Genomic DNA, 12,774 nt, shown 5'->3' on the forward strand with positions numbered 1-12,774 from the left:
TTTTACAACTGTTAAGTGATAAGGGATTCTTAGCACTAAAAACCATCCATGACCATTACAGTGTTTCAGGGCTGCGTGTATGAAATATTTCACTGATCCCATCTCCTTTAGCAGCTCAGTACATCATGTCCCAGAGAGAGCAGAGCCTTGCCTAGGCGTTGGGATGCACTGTGCCTTTCAGAGCACAGCCCTGGGGAGCAGGTGCGAAGATGTACCCTCGTGCGAGGGGGCACCTCTGCCACCCGCACCCAGTTTTTGCACCCACTGCAGATAGCTCACTTCATTTGGGTTACTTTTTATCCCCACCCACCACCCACCACTGGCCTGCAGCACCTCGCCTCCCTGCTTAACCCCAGCTGCTCGCCCCCGGCCCCTCTCCAGCTCTCTGACCCTCCTTGTGCATTCACTTTGCCCTGCACAGATTCTGCCCCCTTCCCCCACCGCCCGTGCCCAGCAGGCAGTCCCCCGCGAGGGCGGCGGCTCCAGCTGCTAGCACCCAGCAGCCCCAGCTCCCACGAGCGCGCCGGAGACAGACAGAACCCGACGGAACTGGCCCCGCCCTGCGCGGAGGCGGGGACTCCATAGACCCGCGCGCGCCCTCCAGGGCAACAGAGAACAGGCCGATTTGGTTACCCTGGCAACTAATACAAGCGCGCGGGCGGTGCCTCCCTCTTGCACAGAGGCGCCCGTTGCTAAGATTGCCCCCCTCCCCCCCGCCGCGTGGCTGGAGCCTGTCCTGCCTCCGCTTTACGCCAGCGCTTGGTCGGTGACTCCCTCCAGTGCCCGGAGCGGCCGCGGGAGCGGGCAGGCAGCAGGGCGGGGCGCGTGAGCGGGTCCCGGCCAGGGGCGCGGCGATGTCAGGTGGGTGCTTCCCATCCCCTCCGTAGCGCGAGCTCCCGCCGTGACGTCAGGGCTGGCAGGTGGAGCCGGGCCCGGGCCTCGCGCGGGGTCCGAGCGCGTGTCTTTGAGGCGTTACCCGCCGAGCCTCCAGGGGAACGCTCGCGGGTTCGGCCTGGCCTGGCCTGGCCTGGGGGCGGGGAGCAGGTGCCTGGGCCCCGCACCCTCCGCCCGAACCTTCCGACCAGACCCGCGCTGCGCGTCTCCTGGCCCGGCTGCCCCAGCTCCAGCTCAGGGCCCGGCTGCCGGGCGCGTCCGTGATTGCTGGTTCGTTAGTGCCCAGGAGCCCGGGCCGGGCCGGGGACCGGCACTGGACCGACCCACGCCAAAAAGCCGGGCGGTTTCCTGCTCCTTTAAACGGCGGCTTGTGTCTTTCGGCAACCGCCTCGCTGGCGGTGCTTGGGCCCCTCTCCGCTGAGCTCTAGGGCGTGCTAACGGCTGGAGTGATTCAAGCTCCCCCCGCCCGCGGACATCGCAGGCTCGCCTCGCCCTGATCCAGGGCTCCTCGTTTTCTGCAAGGCAGGAGCTGGCGCAACGCTGCAGTTCAATTGTGGGGACGCCAAAAGCTGCTGTTTGGGCTGTTCCTGCCCGCTTGTCTGCACTCCCCTCTGCAGCAGCGCTTTGCAGGGAGTTTAGTATAACACAGTGGTGCCCAGCCTTTTTGGCTCGAGGGCCACAATGATCATATTTACAGCCCTTCAGGGCCACTAGCTTCTGCCAGCCTCCCCCCCACTGCAGTCAGACGGAAGGAGTCATCACGGGTCTCCTGTCCCCCTGGCTGCAGCTCGGAAACCACACAGGCCCTGTAACCGCATGCCCTTCACCTAGGTCCCTAGGCAGCGATTCCCTTGAGATCCAGGTGGAGTGCTTTGGCGTGCTCCCTGCTACAGCCAGGGGGAGGGAAGCACTGATCTCTGGTCCCCTTGGCTGTAGCAAGGAGCCTGCACCCGTCTTGTAGCGCCACAGCAACGCGCTCCGCTTGGGTCCTTAGGCAGCAGCTCCCTTCTGCAGCCAGAGGGAGGGGAGTGGTGGGCCACTTTGAAAGACTCCAGGGGCCACTTTTGGCCCCCAGGCCACAGGTTGTGAACCACTGGTATAGCAGCTTTGCTTCAGACTTCTGGGGTTCAATTTTTTTCCAAACATAAAAGCCAGGGGAGGGAATCTTACACTTTCTGCTACACAATGGCTTTATTTTTATTTATTTAAAATCATTTTTTAAAAGTTGGCTTCATCTTAATTTCATCTGTTTTTTATGAGGTGAGGCTCCAGTCTGAGCTAGTAATAAACTGACCAGGTGGCAACCCTTTGCCAAACTAAACGAACATTAATTCAGCACAGCTTTCCAATAAGGTCTTCAACTGTTTTGGTATTTTCAAATAAATCTGTGGTTGCCTTTTGCTCAAATTCCTTAATAACCTAGCACCACAGCACCGGTTGTTTTGCTTCTGAAAATCACATTTCATAGAAGGTTGGTAAGCTGTACCAATTTTTTTAACTCTTGCTTATTACTTCATTCTGAATTGACTTATAAAGTTCAGCTGTTTCATGAGATGCTAAGTAGTCTTAAAATTTATAAATGATCTTAACATTTGTATAATCTAACAATGCCATCTTTTCTTTAGCTATAACAGAAGGGTAAAAGGCATAGGATGCTAAAAAAATGATTTCCTTTTGTCACAAAATAGTCTTTCTAGATTGAAATACTTCTGTCATTATTAAGGATGATAATATGTCATGAAGGTCACGAATTCCATGACTTTCAGAGATCTCTATGACAATTACCACTTGGAGCGGTGGGGGCCCCACAGCTTTGAACCGCCCTAGGTAGCAGGAGACCCAGAGCTCTGAGCCACCATGGGCGGCGGGGGGGAATCCTGCAGCTCCCAGCCACTGCAGGCGGTTGGGGGACCTTGAGACACCAAGGCAGTGGTGGGGTCTCCAGAGCTGTCAGCAGCAGCAGTAGTTGCTGGATCCCCCTCCCCCGCCCATAGCAGGACTCGGACTGTCATCTCCCCCCTCGGGCTTCAGTCATCCCGTGTCAGGCCTCCTCCTCCCCCATTATTTTTAGTAAAAGGCACCGACGGGTCGCAGGCTTCTGTGATTTTTTTGTTTATTGCCTGTGACCTGTCCATGATTTACTAAAAACCGTCACAAAATCTTAATCTTAGTCATTATGGTCTTGCATTATAAGGACTCAATCCTAATGTTTTTAGAGCTGAAAACTCTTATGCTTGGATTTTACATATCCAATGTGTCGTGTATCATAGTGAAAGACTAAGGGCTACCAGGCCATATGTCAATACGGGGTACATCCACGAAAACACAGTATGCAATCTTCATTTGCAAAAGGACTGTGCTAGGGTAGAGTCCCCATATCTTCTGTTACCAAGTGTACCCTTAATTTGAATCTTGAAACATTTCTTCACACTACACCCATTGAACTCTTGAGACCAAATTTTTAAAGATGCAATTTTTTGCATAGCCAATTAGCTAATGTGAGTAGGATGAGCAGAATTTTGCTTCAATAGTTTCATTAAAAATACTCAAAATAATTTTTCTGTTCTCTTATAGCTAAAGCAATCTCACATTATGACGTGAAACAACTATGTTGAAGTAATTCAGCCAGTGTAGTCTTACATCATGACACATACTGGTGCCTTTTAAAAAAATTGATTATTTTAATGACAAAGGAGGCACTACTCCCTCCCTGGGAGCCATGGCAGTTGTGCTTTACAATGTATGTGGAATCATTAAAATCAAGGAACATAAAAATTGCCATCTAGATCGGATCCATAGTCCGTCTCTTCTACTATTCTGTCTTTAACAATGGCCAGCACCTGATGCTTCAGAAGAAGGTGCAACAAACCTTGTGGTAGGCACATATGGGATAATATGCCTCCCCACAAAAGTCTTATCCTCATCCCTAATACAGATTAGTTTAAAGCCTGAAGCATGATATTTTATATCCTTTCTAAAATGTTTGTTAGCATTAATATTGTAACTGGGTAATCTTGTTATCAGTATAAATGTCCAATAACTTTTTGATTCTTGCTAAGTTCTTGGTCTCAGTGAACTAATGTGGCAAGGAGTTTCACAGTCTAATTATACATAGTTTGGAAAAGTACTACTTTTTATCAGTTTTGAATTTGCCATTTTTAATGTCCTTGAAGGAAAGGTTCTGTCACATGGTTCCTGAACCTGTTTATACTGCTCTGCATTGCACCATAGGATGGGTTAAAAATAGAAAAAATAAGTATTGAGTCATTTCAGACTGACCAGGTGGCTAAATATGAATCCGACAAAAGGCACTTATGAGTTTTTTAGTATAAATGCATATTCAGTTGTACACACCTGCAGCTATTTGATCTGAATGCTACAAATTGAACATTGAATTACCTTTGAATAAACTAAGTGCATATTTTGTCTGAAGGATTGTACTTTGAAATACATGTACACCACACCTTTATTTTCTTCCTTTTTGGAAACAGTTACTGTCAGCACTTTTATTATTAATAAAAATAATGTATATTGTACTGTATGTTTATATGGTGCTTTTACAAACACAATAAGATATGGTCCAATACCCAAGGATCTTACAGTCTTTAAGTAGGAAAGATGAACAGACAACAGGACACACTCCACCGACCCAGGGAAGGCACTATAGACATCAGCCACTGCTGAGTGGCTGTAAATTGACCTATATTAGGTTGACTTATTTTTTAAGTGTAGACGAGGGCTTAGGAAGGAACAATCAATTGCACACATACAAAAAATGAGAAATGACTGCCTAGAAAGGAGTACTGTGGAAAGGGATCTGGGGATCATAGTGGACCACAAACACACTGTTGACTCACATTTAAATACTCACAGTTGCAAAAAAAAAAGCAAACATAATTCTGGGATGTATTATCAGGAGTGCTGTAAGCAAGACACTAGAAGTAATTCTTCTGTTCTATTCTGTGCTGATTAGATCTCATTGGAGTATTGTGTTCAGTTCTGGATGCCACATATCAGGAAAGATGTGGACAAATTGGAGAAAGCTCAGAGGAGAGCAACAAAAATGATTAAAGGTCTAGAAAACGTGACCTATAAGGAAAGATTGAAAAAATTCGGTTTCTTTAGTCAGGAGAAGAGAAGACTGAGGGGGGACATAACAACATCTGAGGATAAAATAAGAAGCAATGGGCTCAAATTGCAGCAAGGGAGGTTTAGGTTGGACATTAGGAAAAGTTTCATAACTGTCAGGGTAGTTAAGCACTGGAATAAATTGCGAAGGGAGGTTTTGGAATTTTCATCATTGAAGATTTTTAAGAGCAGGTTAGACAAGCATCTGTCAGGGATGGTGTAGATAACAGTCCTGCCTTGAGTGCAGAGGACTGGACTATTAGACCTCTCAAGGACCTCCCTTCCAGTTCTGTGATTTCATGGCAGAAAGGTGATGAAAGGTCAGAGCACTGGGAAAGGAATTTAACTAGTAGCAGATCTGAGACGGGTGAAAGGAAGAGCCCTTGTCATTGGCACCTTTTGCACATGATGATGTGTGCAGGTTGTGTGCGTATGGAAATCCCAGCTTTACTAATTGCCGAGAAACAATCGTAATTCTGTCTGCATTGTTTATAAATTTTACAAGTTAGGCATACATTCTTCAGCAAAAGCAGAATTTGGTCCTTGGGTGTTTTCCTTATATAAGGGTTTTCCTGAAATTTGAATTGGAAGTAATCTTGTTCTTAGTATTGATATTAAAACATAGCAGTAGTAACTGAATCTCCTTTTGGAAAGTGCACATTACAGTGTTCTGCACATCACTATTATCAGTAAGTATGGAAACATAATAGGATGAGTAGAAGAAGTATGAGTACAATAATATATTGTTGCCTGAAAGTTAAAATGTACATATAGTTTTGAATTAATCTTTTCTAGCAATGGAGAATACAACTTTAAGTATAGAATCTGAGTACATCAAGAATCTCCAGCAACAAATCTACTTCCTTGAACTGGAAGCTAATTTTCTATATCCTTCAATATATCATGCAAAAAAATGAGATAAATATACCCAAGAAAAACTTTTTGTGGAAATACATTAAGATCAAACAAAGCTGAATAAAAAATTTTAACTGTTTAGTGTTATGATTTTGATTAAAGAAAAACTTTTTCTGCACTTTATGTAATTAATTTAAAATCACTTTTTGACCTTAACTTTTTCCATCATCACTCGTGAACAGACGAAAAAAGCCACAGATCTTCAACCCCGCATCACCTCTGAAACTGAACATTTGCTTCAAAAGCTATGGGTAAATTTTTCCAGTTATGCAACTTTATTTTCATACAAATAACTACAAGGTCTATTCCATTTCTATCAAATGCTGTAGCTTTTTAGCCCTTTGGGTTTTTTTTGTTTTTTTTTTAAATAAAGTGAAATGTTGTATCAGCTTGAAACATAGTCAGTATCAAAGAATGAGTTAAAGTATTTGAGTTAAAATAGTTTCAGATATCATGCCTGTTCGAAGTCCTCTTGCCTAGTTTTATGATTTTACCATCACTTAAAAAAAATTCCTTACTCCCGTTGTCAAATTCAATACTCAATGAAATGAGAAACTGAATGATTAAGGCTCTGATCCTACAAAGATATGCCCACATACTTTACTCTTTACTCTAATAGTTGGACTATTCATGAGCTTCAAATGTATAAAGGTTTGCAGGATTGAAGCCTGACTATACAAAAGTGCTGTCAATTGTATAAACAAAAAAAATACTTTTTTCTCAAATCTTTCAATTGTAGGAAATGTAAGTGTTACGTGTAACAAAAGTAGCTAAAGAATTTTCAAAAAAATTTTTAAAACGGGCAGTATCCCTTTAAAAAGTTTGTTGCCTAAACTGGCCATATTTACCTATATATGGTCCTGATCTTACAAGGAGAAGAGCTAAAGTTCGTAACCAAGGGCTTGTCAACATGGGGAAATTGACCGACATAGCTATAACGGAATAATTATTCCACTATACCTGTGTAAATATAACTTCTTCATATGTGCACTCTGTGTAAGGAAAAACATTACTTTCTTCTGAAATAGTTACTCCACAATAGATTACTATTCTGGAATAGTGTCCACATGGGGGAACTATACTGGCATAGTTATAGTGGTATAAAGAAAGTTTTTGGTACAGAAGGGAGTCGTGTAGCCCACCTAAATCCATATACTAATCGAGGTGAGGAAATATATTTAGTGAGGAAAACAGATAATTTCTGAAAAGCTTCAGTATATTTCTTTGTAAATAAATACAGAAAAAAAATGTCTTTGTTCATTTTGGTTATGTCAGCAAAATGAGGTATTTTTGTCTCCTAGGGTTTCCATCTTTGCTAAGTCTGTCATGTTCATGCATAAATTCTTTATTGATAGCCCACCATGACACACATGAAATAATGAAGTGGGTTACAGGAGTTGACATTTGATTTATTGTGTGTTACTGGTTTACATCATGTTTAAGTAATTTTGTATGATGTGCTGGTTTGTTACAATGTTCTTAGTGAATTTGTGAAGGCGTTAACTAAAGTTAGTAACAAACTAGTAAAGGCACAGCACATCAGACATATGTTATAAATCAAATGAAGGAATTTTTATGAGACAATTATGTGTATAATCGAAAGGAAAAAATGCAGCCATTTGACTGAATAAGGATATTGTGTTCTTTGCTTATGAATTGGAAAATAGAATCACAAGTAGACATAAGATGCAGAGTTCACTTCAGAAATATATTGAAGTGGGACAGTGCCTCCATGGGTCTGCAATGGGAGCCGCTATGGGCACTAGGCACTTTTGGAAATCTGACCACCTATTTAGGAGTCTGATTTTAGACTCTTTTTTTTTTTTTTTTTGAAAATACTAGTCTAAAACCATATTTTAAAAGAGGTGAATTCTTCTAATGACTATAAGTTTACATCCTTTTGAAGATTTTCCCGGAACTGTGGACCATAAAGTTTCAACAATGGTATATTTTAAGTTGATTTTAGCTATACTCTGTGCTTTGTTGTACATCAGCTGGAAGGTCTTTGGCGCTGGGAATGTCTGTTTTTGTATGTTGTGCATCACCAAGCATGTTGGTAATAAATAATAAAATATGTATACATGCCATAAGATACATCAGTTTCTTTAAAATAAGTCAGATTGACTCAGGGGTCTTCTGCATATGTTTTCCATCACTTTGAGGATCTTTCCACTTTTCTTGCTTTAGAGCCTACCAAAACTTGAAGCTCCATATAATAGCAATAATCGAAAAAGAAAACAATCTCCCTAAAATCTCTCATCATATTTCATCCTAAAATAGACATTTTCTGGGAAATTTAGGGAAAAGAAGTTAAGGTGTGTTTGAAAAATTTCTTTCTTATAGTCTATTTGAAAATGTACCTAACTCTTTTTCTTATCTCATCATAATTCTAAAATGTGCTAGAGCTGCTGAGGAAAAGCACCTTCCTGTGTATTGGGAATGCAGGTTTTGTGGTGGAATTATAAAGATGCATCAGTAATGACTTCATAGATAAAGATGCATTGAGATTTCTCAAAGCAAGTGAAACATGTCAAAGCCAGATAAAAATCCCTCGAATATGACATGGTAGCTTCAGAGGACTGTCACATTTTCCATTTAATAATTTTAGTTAAAATATTTGATGATTTTTGCAGAGGAAAATTTTAAAATTACCATTTAACATTTTTTCTTTCTTTTTCTTGCATTTCTCTTGTACAACTCGTTCAATAATTTCCATATACTCCAAACTTCAGACTCCACTGTGTTGATAACATCCTGGACACAAATAAATTTAATTGTGTTTAAAATGAAACACAAACTGCTATTCCACTGATTCAGAATAAAAGTTTTGAACTATGCTAAAATTACCCAAAGGGACTGGTCAGATCTATGAGTTATTTCTGTCAGCCCGACACTCAGAATGCTAGCCACACTCTGTGCATGCTCCTAGTGAGCGGGGAGCCATTTATGCAGTCAAAGGCTTGGAGATAGACATGGGAAGGAAGACAGAGTCAGTGGGCCTTCAGTGAGAAAGGTGTTTTGCCAACATGTTTGGTGCTCTATAAGAAAGAGGATCATATGCTTTGGTGAGGGCCTAGAGGAGTTGAATCCAATATTTCTGTGCCAAGGTATTGGCACATCTGAGACTCTCCATGACAAATCCAAAGCCCTTGATGGGCAGATACCTCAGCATAGAGGCACTGGGCTTCTCCCTTCCTGACTCAGGCCTTGTCTATGCTAGAAAAATAAGTCAACATAAGATATGTCAACTTTCAGCCACCGTTATAATTACAGCAGTTGCTGATGTCCACATTGCTCTCCTTAGGTTGGTGGAGTGCATCCTCACCAGGAGCACTTCCATTGACCTTAGGGGCAGTGTGGGGGGAGCTGAGAGACCTGGGCTCCCTGTGGGCTGCCCCCCACTCTCAACCACGAGCTGGGGCCACAGGAACTTCTCCCCTCCTCTCTCCTTGCTGGACTCAGGCTGCAGTCATCTGCATCTCAGCCCGTCCCAGCTCGCAGCCGGGAGCCAGGCTAGCAGCACCCTGGCTTGCCTGGTCCCGGCTCCCAGCTGCGAGCAGCTTGCAGCATCTGGGGCTTTTTGCCCTGCTCCCAGCCATGAGTGGGAAACAGCTGCCCTGGCTTTCGGTGAAATTGACAAGAATGACAGCCCCTCCACTGCTGCAAGGACATGCGATGTCTACAGAGACACTGTGTTGCTCACCCTAGCTTTGCCGACAAAAGCCCTATGCCTCCCTTTGAGCTGGTTTTATATTGTCGAAAAAACAGGGCAGTTTTGTTGGGGGTGGGAAGGTGATTGCAGTGTGTACACCAGCACTGTTTTGTCAACAAAAGCTGACTTGTTGACAAAACTCTAGTGTAGATCAGGCCTTACAGTCTAAATCTTTCATGTTGAGAAGCCTTAACTGCTTTGCTCATGCTTGATATAGTGCATCCTAAAAGAAGATTGTTTGTTTTCTTTTTAAAGAAAATTTAATTTTAAGACATGGTGAGTCTCCAAGTTTTTAAAATGGTAGGAAAAAATATACTGTTTGATGATTTACAATGTAAGTAATTGATTGTTTTGCTAGTATTTTTTAAACTGATCTCTTAAGGTGTTATGTTTAAAAATGGTGTTTCTTTAAAAAATCTGTTAAAACTGGTAAATGGACATCTGTGTTTAAGGTCAAGGCTTATTATTAATTTAAATAATTAAAACTGCTTAAATTGAAACAACATTATTGCAAGCACTATAGCAAATTAGATCAACATTTTAGATTTGTAATTCAAAATTGTAAAATGCCTGAACTAAACTGCATTCAGTATGAGTCTGATAGACATTTGAAGTAGATGATGTGCAGTGCTGACATACACTGGAAATACGCAATTTGTATCTGAATGCATTTATCTGTATTTTGATTCTTTTAAAATATTTATTGGTTTGAATTGTGATGCAACAGGCCAGAATAGATGAGCATTTGATGATTGTGGAAATATTTATTAATAATTAGATAAACTTCCACCAAAAAATGTTATTTTCTTACAGGAATTACAGTCCCAAGCTGATGGCCTCCATTTGGAACTCAAGCGAAAGGAAACGAGTTTAAATATGCTGCAAACAGACAGAGAACGAATTAATAACCAGATTAATGTTGCAGAAGGTAATTGTTTTTCAGGAATCAAATGTCAACAGGTGAATGTGTGTAATCCCTCTATATTATATTTTAAATACTTTGCATGGCACAAACTCCAGAATTTCAGGTTTCAGAAAAGGCAGCTGAAGTTCTGTGGCTTGATCTCTCTAGTGTGGACAAGGGGTGGGTCGTCTTTGGTGTCAGGCAGTAAAAGACCAGTTGAGAGCAGAAGTCTTGGTGTTAGTCCCTTACCCTTTACAGGCACTCCGTATCCTGGTTGTCCAGTTTCTTTCTGCTTCTCATTGAATAATTAGAGGGATAATGTGTGTGAGATAAGACCATGATTTTCCCAGGCTCCACTATTCAGTTCTTTGGGAGAAAGTTACTCTACTACACTGGAAACTTAAGCTTTTATGGTTTTCTTGAGCAGAAGGTACAGCTGTCAATTCCTTCTCCTAGCAGCTTAATGGGCCACAGCTTTCAGTTCTTCTCTCCAGGTCTGGCACCTCCAGCAGTCTTTCCCACTCAGTCCAGTTGTGTCTCTCACCTAAAGAAGCTGGCCTAATAAAAGATATTACCTCACTCACCTTGTCTCTCTAATATCCTGGGATAAACACAACTACAACAGTGCTCTCATTGAATAAGGTAGCAAATACTTCACACTGAGAAACGATCTTTAGTTCACAGTCACAAGGAAGATAGAAGTGCAAATAAGCCCCCTGACTAGGGCAACTCTGTCTGCTCCTCTGTCAGAGGGCTGGTATATCTGAAATGTCCAGCCAAGCAATGACTCGGTGATTTCCATGTCTAGCCACCCACCATTGATAGTGGACCAGGACTGGGTAGCCTCACTGCACTTCAAAGCTCCTTCAGTGGAGCCAGATCTAGGCAAGAGGCTCAGGACAGTAAAAAGGCAGAAACAGTGGGAGATTCCCTCTAATCCCTAATACAAGCTACTCTTTTTTTTTTTTATTTCTACCCCTGAAAGAGAAGCAGAAACTCAGTTCACAGGACAGCACTTAGATCAATAAGACTTGTGAGACATGCATGCTTCCTCATTTGTGGAACATAGGATTCTTTCTCCTTCAATAAGCCACTCCTCTGTGGGTTTCCCACTCCCTCTGTGGAGTTGCCATCGGAGATCAGAGCAGTGGTCAACTAGTCCACTATCCTGTCTCCAAAAGTGGCCAGGAGCATTTGCTTCAGAGGAAGGTGCAAGAATCCCTGCAGTAAACAGTTATGGAATAACCTCCCCACAGGAAAAATTTTAACCTCAACCCCCATAATTAAAGGTTTGGCTTATACCCTAAAGGATGAGGGTTTATGTCCCTACTAACATTTTTGTTTGCTTATTTTTTTAAATATTTACTATTGTAACTAGAAACCTGCTAAGCTCTTGCTGTTGGGATATCCTGTGGCAATGAATTCCACAAGCCAATAATGCATTATATGAAAAAGCATTTCCTTCTATCTGTAACCCTTCTGCCAGATGGAGGCGGCAGCAACAAGAGCCAGGTTCAATATCTAGGGGTTCCTGTCAATGATGCAACTCCAAACCGTTTTGAGCCTCCCACCCAGTCACCTGGGAAATTACACACTATCCCCTGGATGCCGCCAAAGGGCAATATTTCCCATCTCGCAAGCACAGTCTGAGTGTAGATCGTAAACCTTTTAATAAAAGGAAGGACTGGTTTGGGAACACAGTGCCAACAGAATTCATAAACACAAAAACCAAGAGCAGAACCCACCCCACCCTAAAGTACGTGGGGCATGTCCTTCGCCTCTCCCTTCTTGCTTCCCCTTGCCCTACCAACCGTCATAGCTGCACTATTTGGCTCTCTGTTGCTGAGCTCAGCTGGCCTCTGCTGGCTCCCGCCTCCTGCGAGTCGCTGGGCTCAGCTGGGCCCCCTCTGGTGGCCGGGATAGACTAGCCCCGCTGCCTGTCAGTCTCTCGAGGTTTCCTCAGTTCCTTAAGGCCTTGTCTATATTAGAAAGTTCTGTCAACAGTAAGTTTTTTGGTGATAAAAAAGCGCTATAATTACAGCGCTTGTGCCCGGCCACACACCACTCATTTTGTCGCAAAACCATGTCCACACTTGGTGCTGGAGTATTGACAGTGAGATCAGTGCATCGTGGGCAGCTATCCCACCATGCAACTCGGCAGCTTCTGCCCTTAGGAATTCTGGGATGGGGGAGAGGAGCACGGAGCAGCATGGGTGCTGGC

General features: G+C 43.0%; 1 protein-coding gene across 1 annotated transcript in view; it reads left to right on the plus strand.

Moving 5' to 3' along the window:
* Nucleotides 1–602: 602 nt before the first annotated feature.
* Nucleotides 603–12,774, plus strand: part of LOC137152145 (interaptin-like) — a 49,340-nt gene continuing 37,168 nt past the window's right edge. Inside the window, exons 1-4 of the mRNA XM_067546699.1 lie at nt 603–861; nt 5,818–5,908; nt 6,110–6,188; nt 10,463–10,577. Of these exons, the coding sequence (XP_067402800.1) occupies nt 855–861; nt 5,818–5,908; nt 6,110–6,188; nt 10,463–10,577 (292 nt within the window). The 5' untranslated portion in view covers nt 603–854. The remainder of the gene's footprint in view (nt 862–5,817; nt 5,909–6,109; nt 6,189–10,462; nt 10,578–12,774) is intronic.

The sequence above is a fragment of the Emydura macquarii genome, unplaced genomic scaffold, assembly GCF_026122565.2.
Source record: "Emydura macquarii macquarii isolate MOO-44397 ecotype Brisbane River unplaced genomic scaffold, CSIRO-AGI_Emac_v2 contig_1146, whole genome shotgun sequence".
In the NCBI taxonomy this organism is placed as follows: Eukaryota; Metazoa; Chordata; order Testudines; family Chelidae; genus Emydura; species Emydura macquarii.